Source organism: Bombina bombina, chromosome 7 (genome assembly GCF_027579735.1).
Source record: "Bombina bombina isolate aBomBom1 chromosome 7, aBomBom1.pri, whole genome shotgun sequence".
In the NCBI taxonomy this organism is placed as follows: domain Eukaryota; kingdom Metazoa; phylum Chordata; class Amphibia; order Anura; family Bombinatoridae; genus Bombina; species Bombina bombina.
The window spans coordinates 96,342,917-96,363,926 of NC_069505.1; the positions used below are offsets into that span (position 1 = coordinate 96,342,917).

At 37.6% G+C, this 21,010-nt stretch overlaps 1 protein-coding gene across 1 annotated transcript in view; it reads left to right on the plus strand.

Moving 5' to 3' along the window:
- The window catches only part of DRD4 (dopamine receptor D4), a 74,630-nt gene that overhangs the window by 3,425 nt on the left and 50,195 nt on the right, over nt 1-21,010 (plus strand). Inside the window, exons 2-3 of the mRNA XM_053688885.1 lie at nt 1,117-1,229; nt 16,209-16,762. Coding sequence (XP_053544860.1) covers nt 1,117-1,229; nt 16,209-16,762 — 667 coding nt within the window. The remainder of the gene's footprint in view (nt 1-1,116; nt 1,230-16,208; nt 16,763-21,010) is intronic.

Here is a 21,010-nt window from a genome sequence, read left to right on the forward strand (position 1 = left end):
CCCTCTCTTTCTCTCTCTCTCTCTCTCTTTCTTTCTTTCTTTCTTTCTTTCTTTCTTTCTTTCTTTCTTTCTTTCTTTCTTTCTTTCTTTCTTTCTTTCTTTCTTTCTTTCTTTCTTTCTTTCTTTCTTTCTTTCTTTCTTTCTTTCTTTCTTTCTTTCTTTCTTTCTCTCTTTCTCTCTTTCTCTCTTTCTCTCTTTCTCTCTTTCTCTCTTTCTCTCTTTCTCTCTTTCTCTCTTTCTCTCTTTCTCTCTTTCTCTCTTTCTCTCTTTCTCTCTTTCTCTCTTTCTCTCTTTCTCTCTTTCTCTCTTTCTCTCTTTCTCTCTCTCTTTCTCTCTCTTTCTTTCTCTCTTTCTCTCTCTCTTTCTCTCTCTCTCTTTCTCTCTCTCTCTCTCTTTCTCTCTTTCTCTCTCTCTCTCTCTTTCTCTCTCTCTCTCTCTTTCTCTCTCTCTCTCTCTTTCTCTCTCTCTCTCTCTTTCTCTCTTTCTCTCTCTCTCTCTCTTTCTCTCTCTCTCTCTCTTTCTCTCTCTCTTTCTCTCTTTCTCTCTCTCTCTCTCTTTCTCTCTCTCTCTCTCTTTCTCTCTCTCTCTCTTTCTCTCTCTCTCTCTTTCTCTCTCTCTCTCTTTCTCTCTCTCTCTCTTTCTCTCTCTCTCTCTTTCTCTCTCTCTCTCTTTCTCTCTCTCTCTCTTTCTCTCTCTCTCTCTTTCTCTCTCTCTCTCTTTCTCTCTCTCTCTCTTTCTCTCTCTCTCTCTTTCTCTCTCTCTCTCTTTCTCTCTCTCTCTCTTTCTCTCTCTCTCTCTTTCTCTCTCTCTCTCTTTCTCTCTCTCTCTCTTTCTCTCTCTCTCTCTCTCTTTCTTATCCCATAATATTTTGTGTACATAGCTATTAACTCTGCACCCATTGCCCCCCCCCCCACCTTCTTCTATTATTATTTTTTTTGTCATATTCGCTACCATTTTCATATACCATTTACTGGTTTATTTCTATCCTTCCTCTCTGTCTTCATTCTATTTACCATGTCCCTTGTCTCAGTGTATGTGCTGTCCCCTTTCCTCTACAAACCACATGTATGCCTTATATGTTGTCTCCCCCACACTGACTATCTCTTTTTCTTTTAGTTCCTAGGAGGGATCTGGACCCTTGGACCTGTACTGTGTGATGTTCTCATGACCATGGATGTAATGCTCTGCACAGCTTCCATCTTTAATCTCTGTGCTATCAGTGTGGATAGGTGAGTGCTCTGAGCAGATGCCAGATAGTGTAAAATAGTATATTTCCTGGGTGAGAAACTGAGCTAATTGTTAGTACCTTATCCTGTGGATTTTGGTTAACTGTGGTGGGTTAAAATACCAACAATTAACTCATTTTGTTAAGATTACACTATAGGGGACAAAGTATTTTTTATGAAGCATTTAGAGGATTAGGTAGTTTTTCATTATCGGACCACACTCTGTTGGTGAATACAGAATGGTAGCAGATGGCGCTAAAGAGTTTTGGTCCCTAAATGGGAAAGTACCAATGGGCAAAGAAATTCACCAATCTCCACCATCTTTGTTTGCCTCCGCCTGGGCGGTTCAAACCCTTGTAAACGTCATTCCCCAAGGTTCACTTAGGGTGCTTGCCAGAGGATCAGGGGATTGCCCAACAAGTGTGGCAGAAATAAGAACAGCTATAACAGTGCGCAGAAAGAGAATAAAGCATCCAAGAGGAAAGTTATGCTTCTGAAAATAATAGTACCAAAACTATATAGCGCCATCTGCTGGCATTCTGTATTCACCAACAGTGTGGCGGACCGTTAATAGAAAAGTACCTTTGATTAAATATAAAATGTTTAATTTGACAAATATTGCTACCACAAAGGACTCAGGAGTTAAATACACAGGCAAAGTTCTTCTTTGGAGATGCAAGCCTGGCAGCTCCTGAGCAGATGTATGCCAGTGATAGGTGGGATTGTGCAACTGCCCATCCTGGTTGGCTAGACAGCCATGCCCTGCTTGGGAACTGCAAGGCTTGCAGCTCTTGAGCTTGGCTTTACCTATGTGTTCAACCTCCACAAAGAGGTTAAATTTGTAGTTATCTAGGATCACTAATAACATCCTAGAGCATTTAATATTTTGCATTAGATTGTCTGTTTTATTAAATAGCTTTGCAAAGTAATTTCATTATTTACTTTTTCTTTTTTTCCCACCATAATTTAAAGGGACACTTAACGCAAATTTTTTCTTTCATGATTCAGATAGAGCATGCAATTTTAAGCTACTTTCTAATTTACTCCTATTATCAAATTTTTCTTCGTTCTCTTGCTATCTTTATTTGAAAAAGAAGGCATCTAAGCTAAGGAGCCAGCACATTTTTGGTTCAGACCAATGGACAGCACTTGTTTAGTGGTGCTGTCCAATCAGCAAGGACAACCCAGGTTGTTTACCAAAAATGGGCCGGCATCTAAACTCACATTCTTGCTTTTCAAATAAACATACCAAGAGAATGAAGAAAATGTAATACTAGGAGTACATTAGAAAGTGGCTTAAAATTGCATGCTCTGAATCATGAAAGAAAAAAATTTGGGCTCAGTGTCCCTTTAACTTTCAAATCTGTGAATTTTCTACTTTCCCCAGAGAGGCTTGAGTTCGTACTGTTGACTTCAGAACTTTGACCCTGCTACATGCTACTTAGTAATTGCTTGATCAGTGCAAGTACTCAATTGTATGTCCCCAATTGGCCACAAGATAGGAGATAAGATAAACATACTGGAAACAAAAATATTTATAAAGACATAGTAATGATTATGAATATGCCAGTATTATATAGTGCTATAGCATTAAAGGTACAGTAAAGTCAAAACTAAACTTTTGTGATTAAGGCACTCTCTAGGAATCCTTTGTTGAAAAGCATACTTAGGTAGGCTCAGAAGCACCAATGTATTAGCTGCTGATTGGTGGCTGCACATAGATGCCACTTCTCATTGGCCCACCAATGTCTTTAGCTATCTCCCAGTGGTGTATTGCTGCTCCTTCAAAAAGGATACCAAGAGAATAAATCTCAGAAATAACTTGATTTGTCTCCTTGGTTTAAAGGGACATTAAAGCCGTATTTTTTCTTTCTTGAGTCACATAGACCATATGATTTTAAACAACATTTCAATGTACTTCTATTTGCTTCAGTCTCTTGGTATCCATTGTTGAAACAGCAGCTATGAATTTACTGGGAGCTAGCTGAACACATCAGTTAAACCAATGACAAGTGGCATTAATGTTCAGCCACCAATCAGCAGCTAGCTCCTAATAATGCATTGCTGCACCTGAGCCTACCTACCTACCTAAGTGTTTTGACACTAAAGGACATTTCTCCAGACAAGAGAAAAGAGAGGAAAATTCTATGTTATCTCTGTGACTTATAATGATAAAGCAGTAAACAATATTAAAATAATTCACCTGTGCTACAAATTGATGATGCTATAACATAACAGCTATTGAGGTTTAAAACGCGGTCAAACATTGTTAGCGATAGAGGAAGGCAATGCAGTAAGGAAGGTAGAAATATTAATAGAAATCCAGGGGTCACTTTCTGTGGTTAGACGTCTTGGTTTAACATTCTAAAGCAATTAGCTAAAAAAACAAAAAACAAACGTAGTTTTGTGCACAACAAAGGAAAGGAAGTTTTTTACAGTAAATGTCACCGACACACACTAAAATATCTTTGGTTTGCACACAAAAATAAAGTTGATACATGTCTGAAACCAGAAACAGTTTGATTAATGTTTGCTAGGACAGTTTTTTAAAAAAAAAATCTTCTCAAGAGTTAAATGCACGGATCAACAAAATCCATCAGATATATATTTAAATTTCTCTTTAAAAACAAATAGAACATATTCTGCTATGGTCAGATTATAAGATTATGAAATATGCAATATTATCTTCTTATGTTGCGATTTTAAATAACCGCAATCGTGTTTGAGCAACTTTTTCGGCTCCATTGAAGTCTATGGAGGAATGTGATTTTGTGAGAGCACAAACGTTTTGCTTTCAACTTGTGAATCTCAAAGTGCAAAAAAATACATCTAGCGTTTTTAATGCTTGAACGCGAGCGCAAACTGCCACTCCACTTGTAGTCTGGCTCTGAATCAGAACAAGAGTTATCATTCACTGTTTATTTGTATTGATGTTTTGCTTACACAAATATTTGCATTGCGGTGGAAGTACAATGTGAAGCGCACTATGCCAATTACGTATAGAGCAGATGGGGCCACTTTATACTTCACTACACAACAGAAAAAGAAAGACGAGGGGGCGGAGGGAAAAATAAAAACGTGAATTTGTGAACCTCATTTACATTAAAATAACTCAAAACTTTTTTCATGATTAAACCTTTGTTTCCTATAGATTAAAGGGACAGGAAACCCAAATGTTTTCTTTCATGATTCAGATAGAGCATGCAATTTTAAGAAACTTTCTAATTTACAGCTAAATGTACCCTCCAATCAGCAAGCACTACACAGGGTGCTGAACCAAAATTGAGCCAGCTCTTAAGCTTACATTCCTGCTTGTTTAAATAAAGATTCAAAGAGAACAAAGAAAATTGACAATAGGAGTAAATTAGAAAGATGCTTAAAATTGCATGCTCTATCTAAATCTTGAAAGAAAAAAATTGGTTTAATATCCCTTTAAGTCTAAATTTAACTAAAATAATTTATTTCTATAGCATTTTCATGTGGTTTGTACAGCAAACTAGCAAGAGATCATGATTCACTTTAGGTTTCAAAAAGTGATAAAAGTTAGAGCCAATTTGAATTGCTCACAAGCACAACGCGACCACATATAATATGAGCACAGTGAGGGCGCTAACACCACTCTACACTGTCTATTAAAGGGACATTAAACCCAAACTTTTTCTTTCATTATTCAGATAGAGCATGTCCTTTTAAATAACTTTCCAATTTATTTCTATTATCTGATTTGTGTATTTCTTTTAGTATCCTTTGCTGAAAAGCATACCTAGGTAGGCTCAGAAGCAGGCTGATTGGTGGCTGCACATATAGGCATCTCTTTCATTGCCTTTTATCTAACTCCCAGTAGTGCTTTGCTGCTCATTGATCAAAGAATAACAAGAGAATGAAGCAAATTAGATAACAGAAGTAAATTGGAAAGTTGTTTAAAATTATATTCTCTACCTAAATCATGAAAGAAAAGTTTTGAGTTTCATGTTCTTTTAAAAGTGTTAAAAAAAAATCTGTACATTAATATTCTTTGGTAAAATTTGTAACCAACAACTTGTAATACTGGATTGTGTATTATTATTTGCACAAGATAATGGACCTTGCGTTATCGATTGCGCATTAACTTGTAATCTAGAGGACGTTAAACTGTGATTTTTATGTCCCTTTGCTGTAAAAATATGTTGATGTGAGAATACTAAAATCTAACAATAGCTGGTTATGTTATTATAAGAACGTCGACCTTTCACAGAGATTAAAATGTAAATATAGCAGAGCATAAGTCTTTATGGGAATGACAGACACAAGCAAATAATACCCCGGCTGATCCTTCTTCTTTTTTTTTATATTAAATTTCTCCTCTCAACCCTATTGGGTTTATAGTCAACAAACCTACTCTTCACTGTGGTTATCCTCTCTCGGAGCAGAACCTATTTGTCTCTTGTTTGGGGAATATAGCACCTCATGCATGTGTTTAAATCACAGAAGAAAACATCACTCTCTGCATTCAAGTTATATATTTTAAAGGGAAATGAAAAGGCAAACGCGGGCGTATAAGAGCATTAGCCTAAGTAGCTTACATCAAGTCATAGGGGGAAAGGGCAGAGAAAAACAATGTAAATATGCTGCATAAATCTAACTATTTTGTGTTCTCACCTGAGACGCTGTAGTAAACCTTCTTTCTCCTCTGATAATCATGTGTTAGCGCTACATGGTAAGGGCAGGTATACCTTACAAACCTTATAACGGAGCCAAAACATTTGCTTAAAGGACCAGTAATTACAGTAGATTTGCATAATCAAAACCGTTGCTCCTTAACTCATCCGCTATCTCTGAGGAGGTGCATAGCAATCATCCAATCGAATACGATCGGGATGATTGACACCCCTTGATAGCGGCCGATTGGAAGCGAATGTGCAGGGGGTGGCATTGCACAAGCATTTCACACAAAATGCTTGTGCAGTAATAACGCTGTCTGCATTTATCGATGTTGGGCGGACATGATTCGCTACAGCGGGTCATGTACGCCCGACACTTGATAAATCGGCCCATTAGGGGCCGATTTATCAATGTGTGTCCGACGTGATATGCTGTAGCGTATCATGTCCGACAGACATCGCTGAATGCCGACAGCATTTAACATTGCACAAGCAGTTCACCAGAACTGCTTGTGCAATGCCGCCCCCTGCAGATTCGCGGCCAACCAATCAGCCCAATCGTATAGGGTCGGGCGGATTGCAGACCACAACCTCAAAGGCAGCGGACCAGTTATGGAGCAGCTGTCTTTAGACCGCTACTTCATAACTGCTGTTTCCGGCGAGCCTGAAGGCTTGCGCAGAAACAGGGGCACCAAGCTCCATTCCGAGCTTGGTAATTCGGCCCCTTAGTCTGACCTTCAAATGAGTAGTGGATTTTTTCTGACAAATTTCAAAGTTATGTATATTTTCACTCCTCCTGTATCATGTGACAGCCATCATTCAATATCAATTATTGAAATGCATGTACTTTGGCTTTAAGAGGAATGGAATAATGAGGCTTACACCTGTAACTCACCACTTTTAAGAAAGAGGGAGGCACAGTGATGTGAACTATGACTATGGGAAATACCTGAAACACGTCAGTGACGTCATTCGGGCCGAGGTTGTAGCCTCAGCTTTTTACTTTGGCAGCAGCTGTTTGTTTGTATGCTTAATGGTCTTTTGTGTTCACATTTTTTTGGGGAATTTGAAATAAACCCTTCTTTTATTTGCACCAAATTGGAGCCGGTCTGGGTAATTTTGGTCAAGCCATCAGCCAATCACAAATGCATATATTTATATTCTGTAAATTCTTGCACATGCTCAGTAGGAGCTGTTAACTCAAAAAGTGTAAATATAAAAAGACTGTACACAGTTTGGAAAGTTGTTTAAAATTGCATGCGCTATCTGAATCAGGAAATTTTAATTTTGACTTGAGTGTCCCTTTAAACTTGATATGTGTGAGGTATTTACAGATTCATTTGTGCTGCAAGGCTATATACTTCACTATACGATTTTTCAAGTGCACAAAGAATTTGTATATCCCCATTTTCTTTTAGCGTTCAGCGACCTTGTAATGATCGAAAAAATTAGCACCTCAGAGAATGTTGCTTAGCAACAATGATTAAACTAGCAGAAACAGACACATAAATATATTTAAGAATATTTAGAATATTTAATAAACTATCATACTTCTATCTTTAATTAATATATAGTAATGGTTTGAAACAATATATATATATATATATATAACGGCAGGTTCATATATTTGTCTCAACAGCATATCATAGCCAGTAGTGCCTCACTAGCCTCTGACCTCACCGCACGTCACTGTATATATATATATATATATATATATATATATATATATATATATATATATATATATATATATATATATATATATATATATATATATATATATATATATATATATAAATATATGTTAAATAAATTATTTATTACTTTTATATATAATATTTTATTATTTCATATATATTTTATATTCATATTTATAGATGTGTTTTATATATAAAATATTGAAGTGATCATTATACTTAAATATTCATATGTTTTTTTGGAACACGTATGTTTTTAATGTTAATTGTAAAGGGCATTCCATCTCTTTACTAGTAGGGGTAGTCTATAAAAGTTTTTGCACATTCATCAGCATTTAGCTAACCAAATGGCTTCAGAGTGAACTGAATGAAAATTAACACAGGCATTTTAACAAATAGTAGCATGTTGAAAATGTGGTTTAAAAATCTTCATGCTTTATGTATCTTGTATAAAATAAAAAGATCAGTGTTTAGTGAGTTGGGATCTGCTATTTTTAATGTACTTGTGCATATCTTAGCTTTAAAGTGATTGTAAATTTCAGACTTCAAGAATGTTGCAATGAAAAATATATCAGTGTACAAGCAAAGCCGCATAATTTTTTTTTCCGAATACTTATCTGATGCAATATTTGTTATTAATTGCGTTTAAAACAGAGTGGCAGCAGGTGGCGCTAAAGTGTTTTGGTCCGTAAATCGGAAAGTACCAATGGGTAAAGAAATACACTGATCTCCATCATCTTTGTTTTCCTCCGCCTGGGTGGTTCAAAACCTTGTAAACGTCATTCCCCAAGGTTCACTCGGGGTGCCTGCCAGAGGATCAGGCAATATTTGGTATTAATTGCTTTTAAAACTAAACAAATGCTGTATTTTCGGGGAACATTTATATTCCTTTTCTTTAAACGGATGTAAATATTCCTTATACTTACCTCTAACGCGGTAGAGAGCCACATTAATCCGGACCCTTTTTCACAGAGCCAGGGTCGCGCTAATAGGAGATTCCAGAGCCTGTACTAAAGGACCTTCTCCTTTAATACAGAATGTAAAGAAAGGTCAGGATTAGCGCAACTCTCCAGTGCTCTAGAGGTAGTTTACCCTTAAAAGCTAATTTAAAGGGACAGTCTAGTCCAAAATAAACTTTCAAGATTCAGATAGAGAATGTAATTTTAAACAATATTCCAATGTACTTTTATCACCAATTTTGTTTTGTTTTTTGGTATTCTTAGTTGAAAGCTAAACCTAGGAGGTTCATACAGGGAGTGCAGAATTATTAGGCAAATGAGTATTTTGACCACATCATCCTCTTTATGCATGTTGTCTTACTCCAAGCTGTATAGGCTCTAAAGCCTACTACCAATTAAGCATATTAGGTGATGTGCATCTCTGTAATGAGAAGGGGTGTGGTCTAATGACATCAACACCCTATATCAGGTGTTCATAATTATTAGGCAACTTCCTTTCCTTTGGCAAAATGGGTCAAAAGAAGGACTTGACAGGCTCAGAAAAGTAAAAAATAGTGAGATATCTTGCAGAGGGATGCAGCACTCTTAAAATTGCAAAGCTTTTGAAGCGTGATCATCGAACAATCAAGCGTTTCATTCAAAATAGTCAACAGGGTCGCAAGAAGCGTGTGGAAAAACCAAGGCGCAAAATAACTGCCCATGAACTGAGAAAAGTCAAGCGTGCAGCTGCCAAGATGCCACTTGCCACCAGTTTGGCCATATTTCAGAGCTGCAACATCACTGGAGTGCCCAAAAGCACAAGGTGTGCAATACTCAGAGACATGGCCAAGGTAAGAAAGGCTGAAAGACGACCACCACTGAACAAGACACACAAGCTGAAACGTCAAGACTGGGCCAAGAAATATCTCAAGACTGATTTTTCTAAGGTTTTATGGACTGATGAAATGAGAGTGAGTCTTGATGGGCCAGATGGATGGGCCCGTGGCTGGATTGGTAAAGGGCAGAGAGCTCCAGTCCGACTCAGACGCCAGCAAGGTGGAGGTGGAGTACTGGTTTGGGCAGGTATCATCAAAGATGAGCTTGTGGGGCCTTTTCGGGTTGAGGATGGAGTCAAGCTCAACTCCCAGTCCTACTGCCAGTTTCTGGAAGACACCTTCTTCAAGCAGTGGTACAGGAAGAAGTCTGCATCCTTCAAGAAAAACATGATTTTCATGCAGGACAATGCTCCATCACACGCGTCCAAGTACTCCACAGCGTGGCTGGCAAGAAAGGGTATAAAAGAAGAAAATCTAATGACATGGCCTCCTTGTTCACCTGATCTGAACCCCATTGAGAACCTGTGGTCCATCATCAAATGTGAGATTTACAAGGAGGGAAAACAGTACACCTCTCTGAACAGTGTCTGGGAGGCTGTGGTTGCTGCTGCACGCAATGTTGATGGTGAACAGATCAAAACACTGACAGAATCCATGGATGGCAGGCTTTTGAGTGTCCTTGCAAAGAAAGGTGGCTATATTGGTCACTGATTTGTTTTTGTTTTGTTTTTGAATGTCAGAAATGTAGATTTGTGAATGTTGAGATGTTATATTTGTTTCACTGGTAAAAATAAATAATTGAAATGGGTATATATTTATTTTTTGTTAAGTTGCCTAATAATTATGCACACATAGCTATAACTAAAAACAAACTAAAAACTACTTCCAAAACTATTCAGCTTGATATTAATGAGTTTTTTGGGTTCATTGAGAACATGGTTGTTGTTCAATAATAAAATTAATCCTCAAAAATACAACTTGCCTAATAATTCCGCACTCCCTGTATGCTAATTTCTAAGCCCCTGAAGGCCGTCTCTTCTCTCAGGGCATTTTTACAGTTTTTCACTGCTAGAGGGTGTTAGATCATGTGTGTCATATAGATAACACTGTGCTCACGCACCTGGAGTTCCAGGGGACCAGCTTTGATTGGCTAAAAAGGATGTCAGTCAAAAGAACTGAAATAAGGGGGTAGTCTGCAGAGGCTTAGATACAAGGTAATCACAGAGGTAAAAAGTGTATTTATATAACTGTGTTGGTTATGCAAAATTAGGGAATGGGTAATAAAGGGATTATCTATATTTTTAAACAATAACAATTCAGGTGTAGACTGTCCCTTTAAAGGAAGTAAATGAATACTGACACATTTTGACAGTATTTGTTAGTTTTATTTAAATTAGTTAGTACGTTCATTCTGATATTGGTTTTGTGAAAATAAAACAAATATCTATGTATTCATTATGAATTTGCATTTGTAACAAAACAAATGCACAAGCTTAGTATCTACTTCCTGCTAAATCTTATTAGCTGTTAGGTACTTCCTGCATTTGAACCTATCAGCCAATGAGCATTAGCAGGAAGTACCTATGATGAGCTTTAACATGAAGTGTACAGCTTATACAGAGCTATTTGTTTTAAGCTGTATTTAAGCAGCTTTTGCATCACATTTTCAGGCAAAAAAAAGGAACATGAAAGTCAAAATTAAACTTTCATGATTCAGTTAGAACATGCAACTTTAAGAGACTTTTCAATTTACTTCTGTTATCAAATGTACTTTCTTCTCTTGGTGTCTTTTGTTGAAAAACATATCTAGGTAGGCTTAGGGGCAGCAATGCACTACTGGGAGCTAGCTGGCAATTAGTGGCTACAGACATATGCATCTTGTCATTGGCTCACTAGATATGTTCAGCAAGCTCCCAGTAGTGCATTGCTGCTCTGGATCTGACTTTGGCTATGTGTGTAACACATTTGTATGGGTTAAACACATAGGTATATGCAAGCAACAGTGTAATTATAAAATGCTCTAACAGCATTTTCTTTCTGCACCTTTATGACCCTTTAAAAACAGCTCTTTCATATGAATGACAATGATGTGTCCCTTTAATTAACTTACACATTATCTGCTAGTCAGGGCTTGCTTGCTATGATTTGTTCAGTTATATAAACACAGATGTATCCAATCAATATCTATTCTATTAATTAGCTTTAAAGGAACAGTAAAGTAAAAATTAAACTTATATGGATGGGGGGCGTGTCTGACCAGCGACTAAGATGGCTGAACACTCGCTCATGAGTTCAACAAATCAAGTTTCTTTTGAGTGCAGTTGAGAAGATTATTACTTGAGGAGCAGACTTTTGCAACTTTTACGTATCATTTCAGCCTGGCAGACCAGACAGGATGAGGCACGCAGCGGAGGCCTATACCAGTCTGGACCTTCATTTACTTCCCCCACTTTCCTGATAAAGAGTCAGGTTTAGCAGCCATATGCGCTGAACTATATCAAAGAGAGACACACTAACTCCAACATAAATCAGATATTCTAAAGCTGGGTACTCTATTCTAAGGCACATACTAGAGATTACCTATGCATAATATGGGCCAGATTACTTTATTGTGGCTGAGCTTAACAAACTCATATCATTGAGACATAACAGTCTACATTTACCTCACTTACTGCTGATAACTTAGCTGAAATTATACAAATAATACCTACTCATTCATGTGTCTAAGGGGGGTTGTTGGGCTTTGGGGCCCCAGCGGAAGTTACCTGCCTTTTCCAACAGCACGCAAGTTAAAGTGCCATAAAACATGTTTAGATCTGTGCATATCCTAATTAAGTAAAAATAGTTTGCCTAAAAAAAATGTTTAAAAATTGCTGGCAAGTATTTTAAAATAATTTTCAAAAATAAACAGAATTAGTTACATAGCTATGCTGTCTGGAGCAGACTGATCCACCCCCCTTATCAGTGTTTAGCATCAGAAACACAGGAATTGTATTTTAACTGAGTTCACAGCAGCTTATTTGCTTCTAGGCATGCTCCAACAGATAATGAGTGTTAAAGTCTTGTATTCTAATAAAGCAAAGGTAGATATAGATACAGCCATATAAGGAATTGTGGGGGGGGGGAGTTAGAGGTGTACAATTCAGAAACTTAAAAGAAAGGGTTAATGGAGAGGCACTGTAGTATAAATTTGCAAGTAAAGTAATTAAAATACATATTATTATATTTTGTCTCTATCCCAACTTGTTTTATGTCCCTTTAAAGGGATTGCATGTGGATGGCCTGAGTTGCTTAAAGTAAAGGTAAACTTTGATGAATGAAAGCCGGTTTTTTAAAAATACTATTAAAAACAGGGGCACTTTCATTCATCAAAGTTTAGAAAGCAGCCGTTTTGATTAAAAACTTACCTTTCTTTTTTTGACAGCCAGAGCAGCTTCCTCCACACGGAGATCCTCTCTTCACACGTCAGCAATGACTAATCCAGCTTCCTCCAATCACGGCTTTCCCCTCAGGGTAGTCATTGCCTGAGGCCATGCCGTGATTGGAGGAAGCTGGAATAGTAATTGATGACGTGTGAAGAGAGGATCTCCGGGTGGGGGAAGCTGCTCTGGCTGTGAAAAAAACAAAGGTAAGTTTTTAATCAAAACGGCTGCTTTCTAAACTTTGATGAATGAAAGTGCCCCTGTTTTCAATAGTATTTTTAAAAAACGGGCTTTCATTCATCAAAGTTTACCTTCACTTTAAGAGCTTGAGGACTAAAATTGTGATTGAACCTACAAGGAACCATATAGCCTGGCGGTCTGGAGAAGACGGAAGATTATTAATCAATGTTATGCCATGCCGCTATACTGTTGAACACTTTTGTTAAACTCCTTAAAGGGACACGAAACCCAAATTTTTTCTTTCACGATTTAGAAAGAGCATACAATTATAAACAACTTTCTAATTTACTTCTATTATCTATTTTGATTCATTCTCTTGATATTCTTTGCTGAAAAGCATATCTAGATATGATATCTAGATATAATATCTGCCTCCTGTGATTGGTTCACCGTGTGCATTGCTATTTCTTCATTAACGTATATCTAAAGAATGAAGCAAATTAGGTAATAGAAGTAAATTGGAATGTTGTTTAAAATTTATATTCTCTACCTTAATCATGAAAGAAAATGTTTGGGTATAGTGTCCCTTTAAGAGAGTGCATAATAGATACATTTATTTTGCTTAGCTTGAACCTTATGTTTACACTGCAGACGCAAGACTTTATGACGGTTACTAACTTGATATCTTTGTCTGATGGTGTATGATTTTGCCTCACTTTAACTAAAGCACCGTTTGGACTTTCTTTTTTAGCTAAGGTTTATTGAGACAAAAGCTTGCTTTAGCATAGTTATTTTACATCAGTATTATACTATAGCTAACTTAAATGGAGTACACTAACGTTGTAGATTCACATGTTTGTGCTTATTTAAAGGGATACTAAACCCACATCTTTTCTTTCGTGATTCAGAGAGAGCATGCAATTTTAAGCAACTTTCTAATTTACTCCTGTTATCAATTTTTCTTCGTTCTCTTGCTATGTTTATTTGAAAAGCAGGAGCCAGCCCATTTTTGGTTCAGCACCTGGGTAGCGCTTGCTGATTGGTGGCTAAATGTGACCACTATGCAGCAAATTGCTATCCAGGGTTCTGAACCAAAAATGGGCCGGCTGCTTACCTTAGATTCCTGCTTTTTCAAATAAAGATAGCAAGAGAATGAAGACAAATTCATAATGGGAGTAAATTAGAAAGTTGCTTAAAATTGCATGCTCTCTCTGAATCACAAAAGAAAAACAATTGGGTTTAGTGTCCCTTTAAAGCCTCTTTACTTCATTTATATCACTAACCTAGTATACTGTGTATCTTAGAGTAGTTTGTATGCTTGAGAAACATTTTATATAGATGCACCATTGTGCAATATCCTTATTACCCATGACACTTACATCGAAATCATTTACTTCCCCAGTTCTCTAATAATAATATCTAATATGCCGTATATGCTGGAAAAAATAAGCTTGTTACCCTCATTTTATTGGGACAAAGTCTACAGAGGAAATCCACTCAAATTTAAGTTATTGGACAGAAATCTTCCCTGTTTTCCACTCTCTGGACTGTTATCTGTGCTGCTAGCGGCCGGAGAAGCATGATTGTATGACTAGATAAGCTTAATATATTGTCCCAGCCTACAACGGGTTAAAGGGACAGTTAACACCAGAATTGTTGTTGTTTTAAAAGATAGATAATCCCTTAATTACCAATTCCCCAGTTTTGCATAACCAACAGAGTTATAACTATACACGTTTTACCTCTGTAATTACCTTGTATCTAAGCCTCAGCAGACTGCCCCCTTATTTCAATTCTTTTGACAGACTTGCATTTTAGCCAATCAGAGCTGTCTCCATGGTAAATTCACATGTATGAGCTCAATGTTAACTATATGAAACACGTGAACTAATGCCCTCTAGTGGTGAAAAACTTAGAATATGAACCTCCTAGATTTAGCTTTCATCTAAGAATACCAAGAGAACAAAGCAAAATTGGTGATAAAAGTAAATTTGAAAGTTGTTTAAAATTGCATGCCCTATTTGAAACATGAAAGTTTTTTTTGGACTTGACTGTCCCTTTAACTGCATAGGTGGGTGAGTTTTCTCTCCCTGCGGCTAATACAGTTATATATAGATTTCTGGGGACAGATACTTATGTTAAATCGCTTGTTGCTAGCTCTCAGGGATATTGTTCGTGACACAGGGATTATGCTGTCAGGCATTATTTGCTATAGAAAAATTCCACAGACAGAGTAACTCTTGGAGTATATAATATTCTCCTATACCTACTTTGGCCTGCCCATTATATATCCGCCTATAGTTTAATATGATACTGTATGCGATATGTATATTTATATTCTCAAAATTTGCCATATAAACCTTTAATGTATATCTGCTTTTCGTATGTTTTGCAACAGATTTCGTTTGTATTTTATAATGACATATATTTGTTTGTATGCCTTGAACTGAACCTCAATAAAGATGATATTAAAAAATATATATATGGATTCGATATAGTATTTTAAACCACTTCCAATTTACCTCTATTACCAATTTTGCTTAGTATCCTTTGTTAAATATTAATCTTAGGGGAGCTCAGGAGATTTTTTTAAAAAGTAACTGCACTAAGCAGTTATAAGGGGCTAAAATTGGCAGGGGTGGGTTGTTAGAAAACAAACTGCACTGAAAAGTGACTTAAAACAAGTTGGGATGGAGACAAAATATAATAATATGTACTTTAATTACTTTACCTGCAAATTTATACTGCAGTTCCTCGCCATTAACCCTTTCTTTCTAGTTTCTGAATTGTAAAACTCTTACTACCCCCACACATTTCCTTCTATGGCTGTATCTATATCTATTGTTATTTTGGTAGAGTGCAAAAATGCATAGGGATTATCTGCTGGAACATGCCTAGAAGCTATGAAATCCACTCAGTTGAAATACAATGTCTGTGTCTAAACACTGATAAGAGGGGTGGAGTTGGCTTCTCCAGGCAGCTTAGCTATGTAATTAATTTTGCTTATTTTTGAAAATTATTTTATAATACTTGCCAGCAATTTTTAAACACTTTTTTATGCAAACTATTTTTAATGAATTAGCCCTTTTAGATTGCACAGATCTCAACGTGTTTTATGGCACTTTCAGGACAGTTACCCCTCAAAAGGTTATTTCTGTGCATTATGACCTTTGCCCATTATGACTTTTACCCTCCAGTAAAGAAAATTAGATAACTTGGAGTGGTGCTTGAGGGTATTGCTAATAACAGAACTATTTCTCTTTCTTCAGGTTCATTGCTGTGTCCATTCCATTGAACTATAACAGGCAGCAGGTGGACAACCGCCAACTTTTCCTCATCTCCACCACATGGATTTTTGCCTTTGCAGTGGCCTCACCAGTCATTTTTGGGCTGAACAATGTAGCAGACCGGGACCCCAGTGTATGTAAGCTAGAGGATAATAACTATGTGGTTTATTCGTCCATCTGCTCCTTCTTCATTCCATGTCCTATAATGCTGGTTCTCTACTGCGTAATGTTCCATGCACTCCGAAAGTGGGAGGAAACCAGGAAGGCCAAATTAAGGAGTCACATGTCCCCTGGCCGGAAGCCACCATGCCCACCTCTTCTGTTTGATAGGAGTCCTACTGATAGCAAGCTAGATGATCATCTCTGCTCCCATCCAGACTGCTCCTTTTCCAAATCTTATGTGGACAATGGTCATGGGATACAAACTTTAGCCTATCCACATTCAAAATATTCCTCCCATATGGACCATGAGCGGAAACATTCCAAGATCAATGGACGGGAGAGGAAAGCCATGAGGGTTCTCCCAGTTGTAGTAGGTGAGTGAACACAAATCATTTTAGTCCTAAAGAACAATAATAATAAATAATTATTGAGTTTGAGAAAGCTCTGAACAGGCTTTTTATTAAAAAAAAAAAAAAGAGAATACAATGACATTGAAGCATATTATATCATTTATACTACTATAACTTTATGGGTCCTTTGTGATACTTCTCAAACTTACTAAGTGACAAAAGTAATATTCTTTGATGTGAATTAACATATCGCTACGTATACACAATAGTTATAGTGTATGTCACCAAGGAATTAATTGGCCATATAAAATAAAGTAACATAAAACTCAAAATTAAACTTTCGTTTTTTTAGCAACTTTACATTTTACTTCTATCATCTAATTTGCTTTGTTCTTTTGGTACCCATTGTCGAAAATCCTACTACTAGGAGCAGGCTGCTTATTGGTGGCTGCACATATAAGACCCTTGTCGTTGGATCACCTAATGTGTTCAACTAGCTCCCAGTAGTGGATTGATGATCCATCAACAAAGGATACCAAGAGAATGAAGCAACGTTAATAATACAAGTAAACTGTAAAGTTGCTTAAAATTATACGATTTGTCTGAATCATGGAATAAAAAACAATTTTGGGTTTCATGTTCCTTTAACTATTTCATGACAAAAAACTTTCACTAAACGCCATCCAAATTATCATTAATTGAGAATGTGAACCCATGAATTTCCAGGCTCTTTTACATTTGCATAAGAACCAAAGTGTTAGCTACAGTGAAAGCAAATAATCCATTGCGTAAAACATTTGTATATCTGTCCAAGGAGATTTGTTTTCCAATGGAAATCTTTAGCACACAACAGTTGTCTTGTAACCAGGGGTCATCACTGAGCTTTGTAACCTACACTGGGAAAGATTACGAGTGGAGCATAACATTGTGCTTTTGTGAGCGTGATATTTGCGCTCCACTCGTAATACCAGCACATGCAATTGTGCGGTAGTATCTGAAGTGGCCCGCGAGTTCACATTCGCATTGCATGAAAGCTTTGAGCTCAATAGAGTGCGCTTCCGTAGGCTCCAATGGGAGTCTCATTCTCATGCCGTGAGACACCCCACACCTGCCACTTTCAACCCCTAAAAACTGTTACTGCAGTTTTTTTTTAAATGCTATTATTTTTTAATTTCTAAAAGGCACTAAACACATTTTTGGGGGGCAGTTGGGGCATTTTTTAAAAACTAAACAGAGGTCTGACCTCTGTTTAATTATTTGAGCTCTAATTGCTACCGCAAGCTCACGGTAGCAATAACCAGCCACTTGTAATGACTGGTTATTTATTGCGTGCCTGTAAACGGGCGAATTTGCCCATTTATGGGCGTGCGATAAATTAGCGTCTAACTTGTAATCTAGCCCATTATGTATCACTGCATCTTTACTATATTGTTATGGAGAGTTTTCATAAATCACGCCCCACAGATAGATCCACCCACAAATGGAGTAAACACATAGTTTAAGTACCCAGCTGTGTCACCACCACTGCTGATTGAGTCAGAGGCAGTTTCCGCAGCTCCTGAACCGTACTTCAACTATGTGTTAACCCACATAAAGTTGCATGATTGCTTCACAACAAACTACTCAATAACAAAAATCCCAGAATGGCTGTCTTTTATACTTTATATCAGTACTATAACAGATTACAAAGCATTTACAGTACAGTACATATGGGCATTGTTAATTCCACATACAGTTATAACAGAGAAACAACAAAGGAGCGACTTTATACAGCAGGGAGACAAGAGAGCTGTGATGTAGGTCAGAGGGCTTGAAACACAATTTATTTTTTGTTGTACCTGTATTCTTAATGCTTTTACTGTCATAACCTAATGTACAGTGTTTTAATGCAATAATAGGATGTCCCAAATGCTGAGTCATGTAGAACCCAAAGTGATATTAGGTTGGCCCAATCTATTTAACATTGAGGGTGCACAAACATGCAACCCATGGCTAGCTGCATGACATCTAAAATTAGTTTGCATTGAGGGTTGGTAAAAAAATTGAAGATCCGTCTTGAACAGTTGCCAACAGACAGAACTTCTATTGGGGCAGCGCGGCGAGCGCATAACACAGCCAGCACTTTGCGCAACACCAGCAGATCATGGCACATTAATAAAGCAAACTAACTGCTGCCCAAGTGCACAGTCTGCCCAGTTCCAACTACTACCCTGACTGCTCACAGCTAATGCCACACTCTGTGATCCCTTCATTCCACTTCCCTTACACCTTGACTTTCGCCAACTTGGACAGAGACTTAACAGTTACCTATTACACATCAGATTTAGTATATAAAATGCTACTGGGGACATGAGTACTTATGACACTGTACATTAATATTTACATATAAGTTAGTGCTGGGAGCATAGGGACACAGACTTGGTACATCAGGAGCTGTAGTCAGTGTTTGCCGTGAGCCATATCCTCCGGACCCGTGTCTGATTGGTTGTGCATCCTGTCCCTCATAGAGACACGGGCCAATCAGATGGGCACTGTAATTCAGCATTAGTGCCTATCTTTACTATCTATTTTTGCCTCTGTCTTGGTGGTTCAAGGTTCACTTGGGGTGGATGCCAGAGGATTGGCGGGGCGCCCCACTAACAGAGGCAAAAACAAATAGTGAAAATGGGAGAGTCACTGGAAGTGACGTAATTGGAGATTACAAAGACTTGGAGTTTTCGACAGAACACCAGTTATGCAAAACATGTGACCCCGCCACCTGACATATGCAGTCATCAAATGAGAGATTAGTAGCTGTCTCTGCTTAGACGTCCGTATGGAAACTGAATGGGTCACGTGACAAACATCTAATAGGGACAGACCAAGCATATGTGAAGTGTTCTGAGACAGAGAACATTTTATAAAAACGCCCTTAGATTCTGACAGTAATTTAATATTTTTTACATTACTAGCTTTTTTTTTATTATGTTTATTGTAAACTAACTTATTTGTTAGATTCTTATTTAAATTAGCATTATTTATTATATTTATTCTCACAGAATATCCAACGCCTCCCGAACATGCAAAATATTTTTTTACCACCTCCTTGCCACCTAGATAGTTGTGAGAATAAAAACAAGAGAATGTGAAATGTTTCACTTTTTTTATTTAATAAATATTTGCAAACAACAAACAAAAACGGTCATTTCTATGTATATCATGAAATTCTACGTAAGCATTAGGTATTTCAAGACAACTCATTCACATATTATAAAATGTGTAAAAATGACTGTGGCAGAACAACAATTTTTGTCAGGGACATGGTATGGAACAGCGCTATTGGTTAAACCATCCACAGGGACCTTGTGTGGCACAACGCCATCTACTGGTTGAACCACCCACAGGGACCTTGTGTCGCACAGTGCCATCTACTGGTTGAACCATCCACAGGGTCCTTGTGTGGCACAGCGCCATCTATTGGTTAAACCATCCACAGGGACCTTGTGTGGCACAGCGCCATCTATTGGTTAAACCATCCACAGGGACCTTGTGTGGCACAACGCCATCTATTGGTTGAACCATCCACAGGGACCTTCTGTCGCACAGTGCCATCTACTGGTTGAACCATCCACAGGGACCTTGTGTGGCACAGCGCCATCTATTGGTTAAACCATCCACAGGGACCTTGTGTGGCACAACGCCATCTATTGGTTGAACCATCCACAGGGACCTTCTGTCGCACAGTGCCATCTACTGGTTGAACCATCCTCAGGGACTTTGTGTGGCACAGCGCCATCTATTGGTTGAATGTTCATAGTCACCAATATGCTTGCATATATTTTGCATGATGTGACGTGTAAAATGTTTTGAGTTGGTGTATGTTCGCATATGTTCCCCAAACTCCCTTTCCCTTTTTCAGAGTCAGATTCCATGATGATATTGTTACCATTATATTTACTGTGTAGCTCCGTTTTAGGTTGAGTGGATGACCCTGAACTAAGTGTAAAGTTCTTAGGAACTAGTCCTGGTTGAAATAAAGATCAAGCATTAGTAGTTTCCTTTTGGAACTGTGGGTTTTACATGTTTGTTTTAGGGATTCTACTGACAGAGTTCAAGCACCTGCTTTCTGGCCATCTGGTTCACTTGTTGTGTAGACCTGTAGGTTAAGAGCTGGCCTGAGAGCGTAAAGCGTCTTTGTAAAGACTACATCAATAACTTACCTAGGGGAGCACTACCACCCCAACATAATTGATGCCCCAAATGTGATTGTCACTCAATTTTCCCACTATCTTT